This window comes from Ambystoma mexicanum, chromosome 13 (assembly GCF_040938575.1).
Source record: "Ambystoma mexicanum isolate Mex_15411 chromosome 13, UKY_AmexF1_1, whole genome shotgun sequence".
Lineage (NCBI taxonomy): Eukaryota > Metazoa > Chordata > Amphibia > Caudata > Ambystomatidae > Ambystoma > Ambystoma mexicanum.
This window is the reverse complement of record NC_090938.1, coordinates 761,749,805-761,768,585: the sequence shown is the minus strand read 5'-3', so window position 1 is coordinate 761,768,585 and position 18,781 is coordinate 761,749,805. Positions and strand designations below refer to the sequence as shown.

General features: G+C 47.1%; 1 protein-coding gene across 7 annotated transcripts in view; it reads right to left on the bottom strand.

Moving 5' to 3' along the window:
- Positions 1–18,781, bottom strand: part of BAG6 (BAG cochaperone 6) — a 1,121,496-nt gene that overhangs the window by 1,006,149 nt on the left and 96,566 nt on the right. For all 7 annotated transcript variants that reach the window (XM_069635087.1, XM_069635085.1, XM_069635088.1 and 4 more), the window contains one exon: positions 12,491–12,702. In XM_069635087.1, the coding sequence (XP_069491188.1) occupies positions 12,491–12,702 (212 nt within the window). The remainder of the gene's footprint in view (positions 1–12,490; positions 12,703–18,781) is intronic.

Below are 18,781 nucleotides of genomic sequence, written 5' to 3'. Positions count from 1 at the left end.
CTTGTTGTGTAGCCTTACTAGCTCTCAGTTGCGACTTGTTTTGGTTGCTCCTGTACGTTTGCTAACAGCTTCAGTACCTCACAAGCCTAAACAGCGTGTAGCCCTACATGGATTCTTCTTTTCTACAAAGACTTCCAAAACATTGTGCAAGACTTACTTCCCTGCAAGAAGTGCTTCAGCTCACCTAGACGTTTGCCCAATTGACATTGGCTGGCCTGGCTCCCTGAATGACTCTTCTTCCCTCTGACTGTTTGTCTTCCTTCCAATAAAGTGTTAACCCACTTTGCATTGGGGGTTTCAAAAGTACTTTGCTGCTTCACATTATTTGTGTGATCTCTTGTTTTATTCTAATAACCCTTTTGACACTCAACAGTATTGCTCTAAATGTACCAGTGATCTATTAATGTTCACAGTGTCTTTGATAATTAAGTCACCTGACTGTGTAGGAAGTGTGTGCCATCCCCAATGGGTATTTGATTTAGAGAAGCTAAGTGCGTATTTTGGAGTGTAATTGTGTGTTACTATTACATTGTCCCTTATTCAGAAGGCTAATTCAAACTGTTAAATGAAATTAATAATTGTTTAATCAAGAAACCTGGATCACGACATGCATTACTTACCGTAAAAGCCTTTCTGATGATTGCATATGCTTAGATTCACATGCTGTGCATATGGTCCGACATCCAGTGGTAACCGCGGAGTATTGCATCTTGTCTTTTGGAGGACCGAAAGGGGACGTCGGCATAGGCGTGTGTGAGACACTATCCCCATCGTGACGTGTGTAGTACCCAAAATCCCTCACGCGCCCAGGTCCCTCCGATTGTATTTTTTCTGCCATGAGGGAGCCCAAGGCTATAGTGAGTGAGTACATGAAGAGAGCAAGTAGTAAGAAGTCTATGTTCCTTCCACCCCGAGCAGATACAATCATCAGAAATGCTTTTACAGTAAGTAATGCATGTCTTCTGATGCTTGTTAATCTGCTTAGAAACACATGCTGTGCATAGACTAGCGAGCAGTACCCGGAGTTGGAGGTGGGTTGTGAGAAGGAACAGTAGAAAAAAAAGCGGTCTTAGTACTGCTTGTCCCACCTGAGAATCAGACCTAGAATGTGTGTCTAGGCAATAGTGTTTTGTAAAGGTGTGTACAGAACTCCAGGTTTCCGCTTTGCAAATGGACTCTAGGGGAACATTTGCAATGAATGCTATGGATGCCCCAGTGCCTCGAGTAGAATGTGCTCTAGGCTTGAAGGGCAGTTCTCTCTTTGCCAGAGAGAAACAGTGTGATGCATTTGACAATCCACTTTGATATTGCTGATTTAGAGACAGGGTCCCCTTCTGTACCAGCTGCCACTGAAACAAAGAATGGTTTAGTTTTCCTCAGTGGTTTCGTTCTATCCATGTAGAACATGACTGCCCTGCGCACATCCAGTGTGTGTGAAGGCTTCTTCATGTTAGGTGGTCTCTGGAAGAACGTGGGTAGTTCGATTGACTGGTTCACTTGGAACTTCAAAATAAATTTCGGCGCAAATCTGGGATAAGTGCGCAGAACCTTATCTTTGTGGACTGTAACAAAGGGGTCCAAGACCGAGAGGGCCTGTAGTTCGCTAACTCTTCTGATAGAAGTGATAGCTACTAAAAAGGCTGTCTTGCAAGTCAGGTCTTTCAGACTAGCTTTATGCATAGGCTCAAAAGGGGGTCCCATGAGCCTAGTTAAAACCACATTTAGATCCCACCCAGGGGTTGGGTGAGTGATGGGGGATACATTCTTTTAACCCCTTCCATAAAGGCTTTAATCACAGGTATTTTCCACCACGACACCTTCTGCTGTGACGTGGTGTAGGCTGACAACGCCGCTAGGTGAACCTTTAAGGAATTGAAGACTAATCCAGAGTCCAACAGATGGGTTAGATATAACACAATGTGTGAAGGCGAACAACCAGTGGTATTGACGCCTTGGTACTTCACCAAATGACAAAACGTTTCCATTTGCTGGCATAGCAATAACGTGTGTTAGGCTTTCTTGCCTCCCTCAGTATGTGCATGCATCTTTGAGGGAGTTGCAGATGTCCAAACTCTATGACATCAGGAGCCAGGCCGCTAAGTTCAGAGTTTGTGAGCATGGGTGCAGAGTCTCCCCCCTGTCCTGAGACAACATGTTGTACGGGTAGGGCAGCTTAACTGGTGGGGAGAGGGACATTTCCAACAGGTGCGCGCACCAGGGTTGGCGAGCCCACATGGGAGCCACCAGAATCATGGTGACTGGTTCCTGGTGCATCTTGTGCACTATCTTGTTCAGAAGGTGAGTCGGGGGCTAGGGGGGGAGCGTTAACAAATTTCCCCGACCAAGTTATCCAGAGACCGTTACCCTTGGATCGGTTCTGGGGGTACCTGGAGGCGTAATCTTGGCATTGGGCGTTCTCCTGAGCAGCGAACAAGTCGATCTCTGAAAACCCCCATTCTGCGAAGACGTTGGATACAATGTCTTCGTGTAGACGCCATTCGTATTCTTCTGGCAGAGGAAAATCTCTGCTGAGTATGTCTGCCAGAAGATTGAGTTCCCCTGGAACATGTTGGGATATCGGGAACATCTTGTGTTTGAAAGCCCATATCCAGATGTTTTGGGACAGCTTGTATAGCCCTGGAGTGCGAGTGCCCCCCTGCTTGTGCAGATAATCCATTGCTGTTGTGCTGTCGGTTAGGACCAGTACTGTCTTCCCTTGCAGCTGCTCCTGAATGGCCTTCAATGCTTTGAACACTGCCAGTAGCTCCAGTAGGTTTATATGGTTGGACGCTACCTGAGAGGACCACACTCCGTGCGCTGTTTGTTGAAGCAGGTGAGCAGTCTGAACTGTGGGGGTCGGGCAAATTCCACGCAATAACCGTGGGCGACAGTCTTTAATACCCACTGGTCTGAAGTTATCCCCTCCCATGCCTTGAGGAAAGATGTTAATCGCCCCCCGACCGGGGAGACATGGGAGGGGACCTGAACTTGGTGGTCATTTCTGACCCGAGGTTGACGCAACTCTGGAATTGGAGCCTCTGCCTCTATTCTTTCCGCGCTTCTGACCCCTCTGGGGGCAGTAAGTGGGGCTTGCAGCTGGTTGACTTGCATTGAAGTTGCCCGTGCCGAAATTATTTTGAGCGGCGCGGGCTTGTCCTCGAAAGGACCGCAGAGAATTGCTGCCCCTCTGTGAAGAGGGTTTCTGGGAAATTTCGTGCAGCAACTTAGTCTCATGCTCCTTCTTGGCTGTCTCCAACGCATCGTCTACCGCCTTCCCGAAGAGGTTGGCCTCTTCTATGGGTTTGATGATGGATGCCTGGGTCTCAGGCCTGAAACCCGACGTGCGCAGCCACGCGTGTCTCTTTAGGAGAGTACCCTGTGCGAGAGACCTGCCTGCTGTCTCTGCGGAGTCCAGGGTATTCTTTACAACATTTTGATTGGCAAGTTTACCCTCTGAGACAAAGGCGAGAAGCTTGGCTCTGGCTGGTTCCGGAACCTCCTGGAGGCCTTCCTGGAGTAGGTTCAATTGGGCGTCGACGTAGCTTGCCAGTAACGTAGTGTTATTGGCAATCCGGACGGTATAAGCAGCCGCCGACGTGACCCGTTTGCCTAAGGCATATAACCTTTTGCCTCCTTGTCCGGGGGTGACTCTCGTGGCAAGGGGAACCCCTGCTCTCTTGCGAGTGTTGGTCACCACCAGCGAGTCTGGTATTGCATGCCCTTTAATGTAAAGCGGGTCGGTGGGGGGGAGGGCCGGAAGAGTTTTGACCCCTGGGTTCACAGCCCTCGTCTGAGCGGGAGTGAGTAAAGGGGCCAGCCGTCTCTTTACTGAGCTCAAGAGGGGGATATACTGGCTAGCCGGAGGCTTGTCAATGTTTTCCGCGAAATCCTGTTCAGGCAATGCCTCAAGCGTGGCAATTTTAAAGAATTCCGCTAATTTGCAACGTGTTGTTGAAAGCCATTTGATCATCCACCGGGGGAGCCTGCCTAACCATTGTAGATGGGGAGAGTCGAGGCAAACTATATCAGAATTGTGATCGTCCTGCTGGGTGTCCTCCCAGTTGTCCGTTGCGCCTTGATCTTCCCCATAATTGTCCAGAAAAGAAGTCTCCTCTTCTTCTGTATAGATGTCTCTATACGTGTCCTTCTGGACATCTTCTTGATAATCAACAAAGTGTTGAACATCTAGGTGTTGGGCAACTTGTGTATGAGGGTTAGGGTCTACCCGAGCTTTTTTCGGCGGAGGTTGATCAGAAACACCGAAAGCCTGCTGCAGCCGATCCATATACCCCTCAAATTGCTCCGTGGTCCACTTGGATGACCCAAATGGACCCAGCTGAGCAGGAACCGGGTCCTCCGCCCTAAGGCGTTCTGAGGATCTCAGGGTGCTTGAGAGGGGTACCTGGCTCTCTTCCTAAGAGTCCTCAGGATCGTCTTCCAAAACCGTGGAAAACCTTTTGGCGGATTGGCCCATAAATGTCGGCGAAACCGGTACAAGACCCACCGCCGTAGCAATCCTGTTAATGCTCTTACTGATAGTCACCGAATCTTCGGGGACAACGCCTCCGATGATGGCTCCCCTCGTAGAGGCCTCGTTTGAGGCCTACTCATAGTTTTCGGGCCTGCACGAGCCTTGGAAACCTTGAAAGTCGAAGTTTCTTGTTCAGAAACTTCGGCGTGTGTAGTTTGGGGAGTAGCGCCTTTCTTAAGTTTATTAAGCCCAGTCGTCATGCGCTGCTGCGGATGCGGGGAAGGCTTCGGATCAGATCGACCCGATGGCGCTTGAGCCTTCTTCGACATCGTCGAGGAGGGCGCTTGGGTTGTGTGGTGCGATTGTACGCCCCTGTCACCGGGTGTGGTCCCTGTAGCAAGACCGGAGTCGAGCCTAGAAGGGTCGGGGACGGGCGTGGCGGCACTAGAATAGTCCGCCTCAAGGTCTACAACATCCGCGTTGGACGTTTGGTCATCCGATGTACCCCCCCGTCACTCTCGGCTGGTGTCGCGGCAGGGGAGGAAGGCTCCACGCGTGACATACTATCTGCGGCCCACCGCTTCAACTGGCGCTCCTTAAGGGATTAGGTTTAGGAGTTTATACGCCGAACACCGCTTTAGTGCTCTAGGGGGAGACAAGTGCACACGAAGTGTGCTCGTCTTTCCACGGATATCTGACCCTTCACAGAGGGCAGAATCTAAATGGAGTCCTTTCCATAGCAGAAGGGAAGGGTGACCAGACCAAAAAGGAAAGAAGTGGAAAAGAGGAAAGGCATCTTATAGCAGTATGGCAAACCCCGAGCCCACTCCCTACTGTGTAGGCCGGCCAGAAGGCCCGACCACGTGGCGGTCCGAACGCCGGATCTTAGGTGGCGGAATCCACAGCCGTAGGCAGTTCCCCCGTAATTCGGTAAGATAAACAATGTCTCATGAAGAGCTCCGCTATAGGGCGAGTGGGCGACCAGTTATCTGGGCGGAAAAAACAATCTGAGAGACCTCAGCGCGTGAGGGATTTTGGGTACTACACACGTCACGATAGGGGTAGTGTTTCAGACACGCCTATGCCGATGTCCCCTTTCGGTCCCCCAAAAGACAAGATGCAATACTCCGCAGGTACCACTGGATGTCGGACCATATGCACAGCATGTGATTCTAAGCAGATTAACAAGCATCAGAGAAGTGTTTATTTGGATACGTGTCACTGCGAATCTCTGTGCAACTCCCCTACTGCTCACATTGAGCCCTCGTGAGAAGCCTGGCTGCTCCACCAAACTACCAACCTGTATAGTACCGACGTATACCAAAGTTTGGGTTCCTATTGCCAGGTGGTCAAGGTTGTTTTAGTGCACCCAAAGGGTACTGCACCAAATCTTGCTTAACACATTGCGTCATTCTTAAAGTATATCACAGGGTTTTGCTTTCCCTGGTCTGCTTTAAACAGATCTATATAGAAGTTGATACTGGTCATTGAGTTGCTGGTAGCTCCTCTTAAAAAGTATATAGGCCGTACTTACCTTAAATAGCTGCTGCTCTTCTAAACCTGTAACCCTGGCTTGGGCATGCCTGAATTGCTCAGTGCTATTCTAAAATACTTTATAAAGTTCTCACTTACCTTAAAAACTGGATTGTATATTACATAAAAGTATTCTGGGTATAACTAGCTATTAGACAGCGGATAGTTATGAACCAATAGGCAATTTCTCATCTCGAACTGCATTGCGTCCTGTTTAAAGCGTAATTGGGTTTTGCTTTCCCTGCTTTGCTTAGTGCATTCTTAAATAGTTATTGAGTGCATTGACTGGCTCTGAACAGAATTCAAAAAGTAATGTTGCAAAGTTATAACAGTTTTGAATGGAGACAGAGTATTCTGTGTCCAGTTGCACAGAGACAAAATGTCCAAAGGCAGGCCATTCGCGTGGCTAGTGGTCTGTGGCAAACCCTACAACCATAGAACTTGTATAGTGTATAGATACCACTGTCACTTTGTGCTTAGCGTCAATTAGGAGATCAGTATTGTAGCTCAAGATGATTACACGTTATGCAGAATTGATTTCCAAAATAAGTCTCGATTCTTGGTGCTCTTTATTTGTGAGTTTATTCACTCCTAATTCATCGTGCAATTCAACAGCCAACATCGACTCTTTTTTTAAGCTGTTTTCAATTGCTGTAACCATAGTAGGTGGGCTTGCAATTGGTCATATTCTGCATGACTGAATTTGAGATCAAAATCCAAATATATTTGTCAACCTTGTTGGTTTGAAATCTGTATCAGTTGAAGGTGTCCTGTGCAGAATCACCTTGTTAACAGTATGCATGCATTTCGCATGTATAAACAGGGTTGCTTTATTCTACAACTGTCACTGCATGACTGACCAGGTCTAATGCAATTGAAGTACTGATTGTATTCTAAAAGTATATGTAACCTGGTTTTACTCCAAGAATAGCTGAATGCCATTCTAAAAGTGTTGTAGGTTTGACTAACCTCGCTACGGATTGTATTCTCAAGGTTATACTTTGAGTTGTATCACATAAGTACCGAGTTCTTTTTTACGATTGTGTTCATATGTTATAGTACTTGGCCAAGAATTTTCTTGGTAAATTAAACTTATTTTTACAATACTTTGTGTTTCGTTGGACCATATGCATGCTACAATTTCATATACCAAGCTACAGCCCTCTCGCCCTCTTAAAGTAAGCCTAGCTGCTAGTCTACGCTACCAACTTTTAACAGCCGTATACTAAGAGTGGATTTATGTTCTGCCTCAGATTAATGGTTTTATGAAGCCCTTATTTGGACTTAAGAAAAACTGTTTTAACATTGAAGTGTGCAAGGACAGGCAGAACGGGAAAGTGCTTAAAAAGGGTTGTGTTCAACTGCCTTAAACATCCACAACCTTTGCAACAGCCTAACAAGCAGGTTTACGCTCCAGTCATTCCACAGAAACTGCTCATGAATGTGTCCAACTTCATTGCCTCTGCTAATCACTCAAACCACTCTTCCATTCCAAATCTCCTTGACCCGTTCTCCTGCCCTTGACACTGTCGATCACTCTGATCGCAATAGTCTCTTTCTTGGCATTCGCGATAAAGCCCTTGCCTGGATTGAATCCTACCTTGCACCTAGTCAATTCTCTGTCTCCTGGAGCAACACCAACTCATTCCATTGGTGTTCCACATGGCTGTCTTGGGTCTGCTCCTCTTCACACTACACTTCTCTTCTCGCAGCACTAAGCTCCTGCTTTGGGCTCTCATGCCAACTGTTTGCTGACACCCAAATCTATTTTCCTGCACTCTCCTCTGATCTCCATCGAAATTTCCAACTGTCTCTGCCAATAAATATTGGATGGCATTGCGCTCGGCTGTTAAACAAAACAAAGGTACTCTTCTTCCCTTGCAAAAGCTCCCTCATCTCTTCCTCTGCTTATCCAGTTCTCACCAAACACACTCATACTCTTCAGCTAGAAACCTCAGCATCATTTATGGCCCTACACACACCTTCTCTACTTTCATCTCCAAAACTGGAACAGTAGCTCTCCTAAATATTCGGAAAATCAGGCACCACTGTTCAACATCACCAAGCATCTCTTAACCACTTGTCTTCTCCAAGCTGGACTACTGTGCCAGCATCCTCTTTGACTCCCCAACTAAGCTCGGTCCTCTCGACAAGATCATTAACTTAGCTACCAGGATCCTGTGAAATCCCTTACTTCACACCTACTTCCTCATATTGTCACCAAGCTGGATGGCTGATGATGCATAACAGGGCATCCGAATGGTAAGCATAGGTTTTGCTACTAGAGGTCCAGATTGGACCACTGCTTGGAGGGGTGGGGGAGGCGGCAGATCTGTTGGCCAGTGGGAGTTTCAGCTCTTACCTGGCTTTTGGCATAAGAGGACTACTGCACCCACAAGAGATACCTACCCAGCTGCAAGACCCAAACGAGACCGGAGACCCATTGGAAGGAGGCCTGGCAACCAACTTCTGCTGCTGTCCTGGTAGAGCCCAGTCTTGTGGAAGATCTCCACCAGTCCTGCGAGTGAGCTGCGACCCTTGGAGTGGAGGGAACACCCAGTTGCGAAATCAGCTCAGAGTCCTACAAAGAGCCTTCAGAAGTGCCCCTTGACCACCCAGTGGCTGAGCAGCTCAGAGTTTAGGCTACCGTGCTGCAGACGACGCCGTTTGGAGTGGAGTCCTGGAATGTTTGGGTTTTTGGGGGGGGGGGGGCCTTCAGCCTGTGCAACAAGACTTACCTCTGCGAAATTGTGGTCCTAGCATCAAGGGGACTCTGGGATGGGAGAAAGTCTGACCGCGGCAAATGAATCCCTTTGCGTGGATGTGCATCGGTGGCAGTCATCCGAAACTGATTACCTGTGTCCAGTCTTGTCCGAAGAGGAATCCCTGCGCAGAGTTATTTTGCATTTCTGAACTGGAAGAGCTTGCACCAGCATTAGTCGCTGAAGGAGTGTTCGAACCTGCAGCCCCTGGGGATCAAGGGCTGAGGCAGACAGTGAAAAAAGTAACCCTGGACCCTCTCCAGCAGACCTACCAAGGTCTATGAAGAATCAGGGGGTAGGGAGGGGTGGGGGGTTATGGAGTTGTAACGATACTTACCTAAACCCCCAACTCCCTCTTAAAATTTAGATATTTTATGTAATAGTTTGGCTTTGCCATGCTTGTTCACAAACACTCCGAAGGCGGGAGACATGTTTGTTCGTTAGAGTAACATGTCCTAACACTTGGAACTGTTCATTGGACCCCCAGAGAACATAACTTTGCTTTAGGCATAAAGCCCAATACATCTTAGGGATGTATTTCTGAAGCTAGGCTTTTATCTCTCTGGACCTGTAGTGCTTATACGAATCTGTGCCTTCCTTTTCATGGGTTTGATCTGCATTTTGCCCTACTCCAGTAATTGTGTATATGTATCTATTATTAGTGTTGTGTGATATTACCTGGTAGTCATTTTTCACTGTGATTTGGCCATAAGTAAAGATGTATTGTTATACCAGTTTGTCTAAGTGTGTTCCTCGACTATTCACTGTGTGCGCTCACTGGAGACACCTTACAAGCTCACCACCTCTTGGGACTTGCTTACACCACTCATCCACCTACCTTGAACTGGTTTGGCTACAGCTCCCAGAGGTGTCACTGTCACAATACTAGGTTGGCTTTCTATACATCTGCCCACCAGGCCAGAGTATAGAAAATCGGTCACTGCCCGCCAGAAGCCTACCGAAACTAGAGCTCTGGTTCTCTCCAGGCTGGACTATTGCAACAGTCTCTTCCTAAATCGTCCTGCTTCTACTCTCTGCCCTCTGCCCTCTGCAACTCTTCCAGAACAGGACTGAGAGACTTGTCCTTGGCCTCAAGCCCTGGAATCGTATCTCTCCAGACCTGAAATCTCATCATTGGCTCCCAGTGGCTGCAAGGATTAAATTCAAGACCCTTTGCATGGTCCACAAGGCTCTCTGGGGCCTGAGATCAAAATACCTTCAACTCTCCCCTCTGTAAATAGCTTCTCACTCGAGCTCTTCGCTCCTCCAACTCCCCCAGGGTCAGTCGCTTCTCCAAGCAACGAGTTGGGGGGTGGGGTTGATTTCTCCTCTGCTGGGGCCTCCCTCTGGAACAGCCTCCCAGCCACTCTGAAACGAGGTGCTTCCGGAACGAGAGATGGTTCTCAATGTATTCCTCTTCCCTGCTGATCTGTCTGCTTAGGCACAGTAAACCTGGATACCCTGATTTCAGGCCCAGGTCCCTGTCCCACCCAGCCACACACCTGCACTGCCTATTGGCAACCCTTGCACTTGGGTCAGTATCTGTAACCCTACAGACCCCTTACTTGCTGTCAGATACCCCTTGTCTGTTCTTTAAACCTTGCACTTGCCACCTTGCTAGCTGCACAAAGTTTTTATTCCTTGCTCAGCACTTTCCACCTCTCCCTTGCACTTTACCCTTTCCCTCTCCCCCTGCACGTGCGCGTTCTCAATGTCACTGGGCCTAGTAAGATCATTTGGGTCCTCCCTCGTTCACCTCCCTCGCCCTGAACACTTGTGTAGGAGCGAAATACAAATAAAATATATCATATCATAACACGCTTCAGCTGGCGATCTAAGATTGGGACACAACGAGGGGGTCTATTTGACAACGCAGCAGAAAACTGAAAACCAAATGAAGCGCTTATGGCCAAAATAGGTCATTTTGTAGCTTTTGGAACTAATGTCCAACTGTTTCACTAATTTAATTTGACACTCATCCCAGAAAGCATGCCCAATTGTGTAAAAATGTAAATATTAAGATACAGATCAGTGAATCCTCACTCCAGGAAGGCCCTCACCACTTTTGTTAGTGCAAATAGCTGTTAATGGGTGAGGCAGTAGCCTTTATGGCTTCAGGAGATCCCCTTTCTGCATATGATAATCCCGGACAGTCCCTCCCTGGGTTGGGGCAGTTCTTAAATGAGAAACTGCACAGCTTCTTTACTCAGAATTTAGCTGCACAAAGATTTCCAAGGAAATGGGTAGCATCAATAAATTGGGAAAGGCAAGGGATACAGCCATTCAAATTGCTCTGCAATCTTAATCACCAAATGATCTCCCCGCCCCCATGCCCAAATGCCCTTTCTTTCATTGGATTCTTCATTCCGACAGCCCCCACAACCCATTAGGCTAAGAGATTGTACACCCAGCTTTGTGGGGCACTTCTGTAAATTCACTCCTTTTGTCACAGCTTTCCTGCTAATTTAATTGTGAAAAATCCCCTGCAGGTTTGTAGCATCTCTGACAAACTAGCAAGGATTCTGCCCTTAGCCCAGATAGCATGACGAACACCATCTGCTGCCCTAACCAGCAAATGTCCCAGCTAGACACTAAGCACAGAATCTGCACAAGTGGGATTTGAGATGGATCACAGTCAAAACATACTAAGACAGAAATGTGCGACTGGTCTGCTTTTCAGGCAGACCCTTCTCTGACCGAAATGTTCTTGCCTTCTAGAACCCTTATGTAGATTATAGTAAGGAGTGAAGTCTCTAGACTGCCCCCTTCCCTTATCGGCAAACTCGGCTCACTCGCAGAGCAAGAAATGGCTGTGCAAGACAGGAGACAGAGGGATTGAATGACAGTTGCAATGTGTCAAAGAGAAACTGAAATGACTGCAGGACCACCACCAGGTTTTGCCTTGTAAGGCCTACTGCTCCCCTTCAGTCTCCCAAACAACCCTACTGCGTCCCTCCCATCACCCAAACAACCTAAGAATGCTAACTATTACACACAGGCGCCACCAGCATAGCTGTTCGTACATAACCACTAATCTAGCTACAACTAAGCCCTCCTCTGCAGCCCCATCACGCCACCCACACAATCAGTGGCTAACCAGAGAATAAAAATGCTGGTCTCAAATCTTGGGCTCTTCCCCTACAGAATACATACTCCCCTAAGTGTCTCCGCTAAACCCGTAGAAAGCAGATCCACTTTTGGGTTCCAAGTAGTTCAGACCTGCACCCATCAATACCACAGGTTTCACACCCGCCTCTCCCACTATCCCATTAAAGACAAACCAGTCTTTTCTTAGAGCCATGTGCTGTGAGGTCAACATACATGTAGGGCAATATACACATGACATTATACTTCCCTGTAAGTATCCACCAGCGCTAAAAAAAATAAATCACTTCTCATGGAGGAAAAGATCAAAATACATTTAAAAACCACAAGTAAAAAACACATGCAGTACATTGCCTTAAAGTTAATGCAGGATTTTCAGAGTGAAATGGGACATGGCCATAGAAGAAATCCATATCTTGGCAGCCCACAAAATGCAGTAGAAAGTCTGCATTTAGGTTCCCCTAACATACAAAAAAGGCAGCTGAAGAAAGTACTGTACTTGAAATAGCCATTTGCTTTTAAACAGATTTTGGGTGCCAGGTTTCATAAACGGGGAAAAGGAAACTGATTGCAGAACTTGGGAAGGCAAATCAGCCTCCTCACAGCCACCAGGACTCACCTGGATTTGCTGAGTGTCCGTTATGCTTACTGGCAAGTTGAAAGTTCCCACCATCACATAGCTGTTTGCATTGCGATCATGCACAGTGGGGCCAGCTCCCCTTCCTGCCCCATTGCTGGAAGTAGAGGTGGAGGCCCCAGATGAGCCACCTGCAGCAGGCTGTGCCTGGGGAGGAGCCCTCTCAACAAGGTGGATAACTTTGCCATCAACATCTGTGAAAAAAAGTATGAAAACTTGTTAGAAGAATTAAGAACATCCAAACAAAGCAATAGGCAGCCTGTAAAATGTGAGCACACTTTCGATGCGAAGCCTGAAACTATTACTGTCATCTCAGTGGGACAAGCATCACCCTCACCTCCTGGGCAAGTAGGAACTGCCAATGTGTGCTCTACAGGGAACACACTTAACTAAACATCAATGGTGGCGTTCCGTTGGGAAAGATTTTCTCTTCGTGGCTTTCTCTCCATAGAACCCTAAGGACCGACCACACCAATTAAATCCTGTTTTCAACCAGTCTTGAATTTTGAAGGCAAGTAAAACCCTTTTGTTCTACTTACCGTGTTCATCTGTTTTGAGAGCACTGATCAGTATCTATGGCCATCAGTACAGGGGCATTGTCCCCCATTATGAAACGTTTTATGCTGTGCACATCACCTTACAGAGGTGTGGTTGGGGTGTCCCTTTCTCGTGTTTTTAGGAAGTTTACTTGCATTATGTGTCTAGGATGGGCGGGCGGCAGTGGAGATTCTACATTTTTTAAAACATTCTTGCACGGACCTAATGGCATTATTTAGTAAAATGCAGCAGTACCATGTGCTCTGAAAAGGTTGTGCCACAAGATTTTGCTCATCTTGTACTTTGGCCTTCCATCACTATTAAAGCCAAACATGTCATGTAGAAAGACCCTTCCCTGGCAAAGTGTTAGTGTCTGTTGCTAAATGGAGGCTAAAACCATCTGGACCCAGTGAACAACTGTCAGTGTCTGTTGCTGAGCAGAATGTTTGGCCAGTGGTTGTCCATGATTGGGCAGCCTATGCCAACGTGAATAGTGCAGATCCTTACCATTAGTGGATTTGCTGGACAACTAGCTTGAATTTAGGATGTGGGTGCGGGGCAGTCAATGACCCCTGCAGCCATTTTTTTTAAAGAGGAGCATCCTACTGAAGACCTGCAGCCAACCAGTACTGCATTGAGCAACCATGCCGTTAAAGGCCTGCTGCTATGTCAGATCTCCTTAATTCATTGCTCAGTGTTTGAAACCCTGGACCGGTGGGTCACTACCAGCCTCAACACCTGCACGAGGATATAGTTCATGGACTAATGTGCTCCCACCTGGGTTACCTCGCTGCAACAGTCGCTGTCTCTAGTAGACAGATTCAGCAGAAACTCCTGGTGAAGCAAGAGTCCTTCCTCTGCAGTTGCAGCTCCCCAGGCATGAAGAGGGGCCTTTCAGGACCAGCTTGTTTATTGGATACAAGGGTTGTCTTCTGCAGTCTGATCGAGGTGCCCATCATGGTCTCCTGCCGGCATCATGTCCCAAGATTCTGCAATGTAGACTGCATCGTGGTGGTCCTTTCCGCCATCGTGCCAGTAGTTCAGCTGTCCAATGCCAGCGTGCAGAATCGCCGACTAGCTAGACCCAATTCGAAGGTGAACTCTGCTCCAGCAACCCCTGGACCCTCTCCAACAGAACTAAAAAAGTCAGCCAAGCAAGACTATAAAGTGGCTTCTGGCAGAATTGCAGTACAGTGGGTAAGTTGCCCATTTCTATCCCACCATCTCCATTGGGTTGAACAGGTATAAAGTCCCCAACTCTACCGCTGCTTGCCTGGTCATGATCAATTGAGTTCTGTCCAAGGATCCCCCTCCCCTGGGCTGCCCCTCAAGTGGTGGTACTGGGAGAACACATCCAAGAAATGGTCTTGCTCTGTTCTTCACTGAGACTTCCACATACATGTTGGCTTTACCAACACATCTTAAAAAAGGACTTCACTATTAGCAAGGGGTTATCTTAGGGCCCTGCAACTCTTTGGGTAATAGACCCCCATCTCAATCATCATGGGAAATCTCAAGTATAAACACAACAACTCTGACTACAGGTATGGGAAACCCAAACTTTGGTATAAGCTTGTACCACAGTTTTGGTAGCGTGTTGAGCAGCCAGGTACGTCTCAAGAGGGGTCAATTTGAGCTGTAGGGGAGTTACACAGATTCACAGTGACAAGTATTCAAATAAAAACACTTAAACACAAGGTTTCTTGAATAAACAATTATTAGTCAGTTAGAATAAGCCTTCTTCAGAAGGGAGCAATATAACAGCAACACTCAAATACACTTCAAAACACACACTTAAGTTTGTCAAAGGGAAAAGATTAATCTAACAGATCTCACAAATATCAAAGCAGGTAAGAACGTTTGTAAACCCCCATGCAAAGTTAGTTAACCCCTTCCTGAAACAAAGCCCAAACGCATTCACAGAGGGGAGAGGAGTCATTCAGGAAGCCAGGCTAAGCCAAAGTCAATCGAGCAAAAGTCTAGTTGAAGCAGAAGACCTTCTCAGAGCCAAGTAAAAGTCTTGCACAACGTTTTAAAAGCCTGAAGAAAGAAGAATTCAAAGTAGGGCCACAAGCTGTTTGGGCTTGTGAGGTAAAGAATCTATAAGCACCTCTACAGAGCAACCACAACAAGTCTCGCCAACCAGGAACAAGTGTAGTTACACAAGAGAAGTATTTTCAGGCTTTACACTACCTTTGGAATGAAGAAAAGTGCAGCAGATGACCCCCTGTACCTCTGCAGGTCTGCAGGTCTCACGGTTCCTGGGCCTCAGTCGTGGGGACAAGAGGGAGGACTTCAGGGGACTCCTACTCTGCAATGGGACGGTCACCGATCGCAACCGGCAATCTTCAAACAAGTGCCACTTCAGTGTTTCAACTCCTCACGACCACTGCAAATAGCAACACTGCGGTTTCTGGCTGTCGAGATGGACTTTCCTTGCTTCTGGGGTCCTGCACTGTTGAGGGGGCTTAGGCTTGGTCAGTCCTGCTTCCTGGGAGTCCGGAGGATCTTCCTGGAGCTCTTGGCCAACTTAAAAGCAACGCATACAATCTGGTGTTCTTCTCCCTGGCGTTTTGGTTTCCAGCAGCAACTGTAGAAAAGCAACCAGCGCCAAGAGAATGTCCAAGTGGCTTACTTTGGAGTTGATTGGTCCCACCAACTCAAGGGGCGAAGTCGTCCTTGCAGGGGCTTCTCTGTCGATAACATTTTGGAGTTTCTGCACAGCAGCAGGGCTTCACCAGGCAAACCAACGATCCAGGAGTTGCGGCAGGCGTCCTCTTCAAGTTCTTCTTCGGTTCCTTTGTCAAGTGGTCAACTGCCTTCCAAGGCAGAAGCCTAGCTATCAGTCACCCAGTAGGGTGGCTGTCCTTGCCAGACAGTCAGCTGGCCAATCACTACAGAGTGCATTTGGGTCTCCTAGGAGACTAAGCACAGAGTTCCGGGCACCTCCCTCACTTCCTGCCCACCCCAGACACCCTGGAGCCAGAGGCGGGCTTCACTTGTGAATCCCGCCAAAGGCAAAGCAAACAATGGGATCAAACCTGGTTTGGCGGACAAAGTCTCGAGAAGGACCTTTCCACATAGAAATGGCGAAAAAAGACGACCAGGGCCATTTTGACAAAAAGGTCACCCATGGGTGCTTTACTGCTGCGGGTAACGCAGCCCACAGTAAATGCACACCATGGTAGTTAAATTGAAACCACTGCCACCAGCCATTGATCGAGGAAAGGCTAACAAAAATGTCTAGCTTCTCATGTACCAAAGGGGATACTAAGTAACCCCTCCAGCACCCTATTGTAAGTGTGTGTGCTGGGTCTACAATGTTACATGTATGTAAAGTCAATTTCACTTTATAGCTCTGGGAAACAGTAGTTTATCCCAGAGAAGGTATTGAAACCTTTGGGAAATCTGAAAGACTTCCCAGTGTCACTGCACTGAAGGTGCAGTGTGACAATGTAAAAGATGATGCATATGGAGTCTGTCAGACTCCACAACCAAAAGAAAGTTAAAAACTAAAAATCACATTAAAATACACAAGAGTGAGAAAAAGGGTCTCGTTAGAAAATCAAGTCCTCAAAATCCAGCAAAGTTGCTGGGGGTCTCTAAGGTGGAGGGAATTAGTAAATTTGAGAATTCTCCCCAACGCTACCGTTTTCAAAAACATTGAAGTAAAATTGACTTTACTTACAGTTGTAACTTTCTACACCCAGCACACACTATCTACAATAGGGTGCTGGAGAGGTTACTTAGTATCCCCTTTGTCTAGTTTCTCAAGTAACATTAGGTTACACTTCCGACAAAGAATGGCTGGTGGCAGTGGTTTACTTTGTACTATCATTATGTGTTTTTACAGCTACAGTAATGCACCAAAGGGTGCCCATTTTGTCAAAATGGCCTGGTCTTTTTTCACCATTTCTTACTAGGACAACCATTCTTGAGATTTACTGTGCGCGCCAAACAGGGTTTGGTCACTTTGGTCGTTTTGTCTTTGGCAGGATTCACGAGTGAAGCCCGCCTCTGGAGTGTCCGGCAGGGGCAGGAAGTGAGGGAAGTGCCCGAAACTCCCTGTATTTAATCCCCTTGGTTACAGGAATGCACCTAAGATTATTGGCCATCTGGCTGTCCTTACAGGACAGCCACCATGCTGTGCGATTGACAACTAGGCTGGAATGAAAAGGAGAAACCTGCCTAAAATGCAAGGCTTTTTGGCTTGGAAGGCAGAGTCGACCACTGGATGAAGGAATACGAAGAACTTGGAAGAGACGCCTGCTGCAACTCCTGGACTGTGGGTTTGCCCGGTGAAGCCCTACTGCTGTGCTGAAGCTCCAAATTCGCCTCCACTAGAGAAGCCCTGCTAGGACGACTTCTACCCTTGGGTTGGTGGGAACAATCAATCCCAAAGTGTACTCATCTGGACATCCTCTCAGAGCTGGCTGTACTTCCACTTCCGCTGCTGCTGGAACCGAAGTGCCAGGGAGAGGAACACCAGATTGAGTTCATCACTTTTAAGTCGGACCCAAGCTGCTGGAAGATCCTCTTGACGCCCAAGAAGCAGGACTGACCAAGCCTGAGCCACAACAGAGTGCTGGACGCCAGATGCAAGGAAAGTCCAGAGTGGTAGCAGAGAACTGCAGTGGTGCTATTTGCTGAGACGAGGAGCTGGAACCACAAAGTGTAGCTAAATTGCCCATTGCTGCCACAGACCTTAGCATTGCAGTGCAGGAGTCCCCAGACGTCCTCTTGTCCCCACGACGGAGGCCCAGGAACAGGATCTGAAAGGAACAGAAGCCAGCTGGAACCATTTCTTCTACCCAAAGGTACTGTAAACCCAAGAGGACTTACCTCTTGTTGTGCAGCCTTACTTGTTCTCAGTTGAGACTGGTCTTGGTTGCCTTTGCAGAGTTGCTTACATCTTTCCCCCTCACAAGCCTCCAAGCTTGTGGCCCTACATTGATACTACTTTTTCGACAAAGACTTCTAAAACATTGTGCAAGACTTACCTGCAAGAAGTGTTTCAGCTCACCTAGACTTTTGCCAACTTAACATTGGCTGGCCTGGCTCCCTGAAAAACTCTTAACTGACTGTTTTACCCTTCTCCCAGGAAAGGGTTAATTTACTTTTTTTATTAAAAATGATTTAGTTCGATTACAAACTTTACATTATAGTACATATAGAACAAAATTCATTTTTCAATTAATTTCAAAAGTAACAAATAGCAACTCCATTAAGGCCATTCAGAGCATTGTTCCTGTTTTTTCTCTGCATCAGGTCTCAATTTTAAAAGGGTTATTCTTAACTTTAGGTTTTGGTACCAATTGTCATAACTGTGTTCCAAAATTGAAGTACTCTAAATGTCAAAACATTAGATCTATAATCACTCCTAGATATTTATAATATTCCACAAGTTCAAGTTGGGTGTTATTCACATACCACTTACAGATGTTGGAGCGACTGGTTTTAGAGTTGCCTAAAAATGCCTCTAGTATTTTTCTAGCATTCTAGCATAGGTCTCTAGCGTTCCTTTTCGATAGTACGCTTAGCATATTCTCAGCGCCGGTTTGCGCTATCTGCACCAGACAGTTCCTGGTCCACGTCCTATATTATTGCTTGGAGTTTTAGTTGTTAAAATCCGTTGTGCTAGAATCAAGGACTTTGATGCTTTTATCTTCATTCTTAATTCCTTTTTCTTGTGTACTATCTGAAGATGGTGTGCATGGGCATGTTTTACTCTCAGCT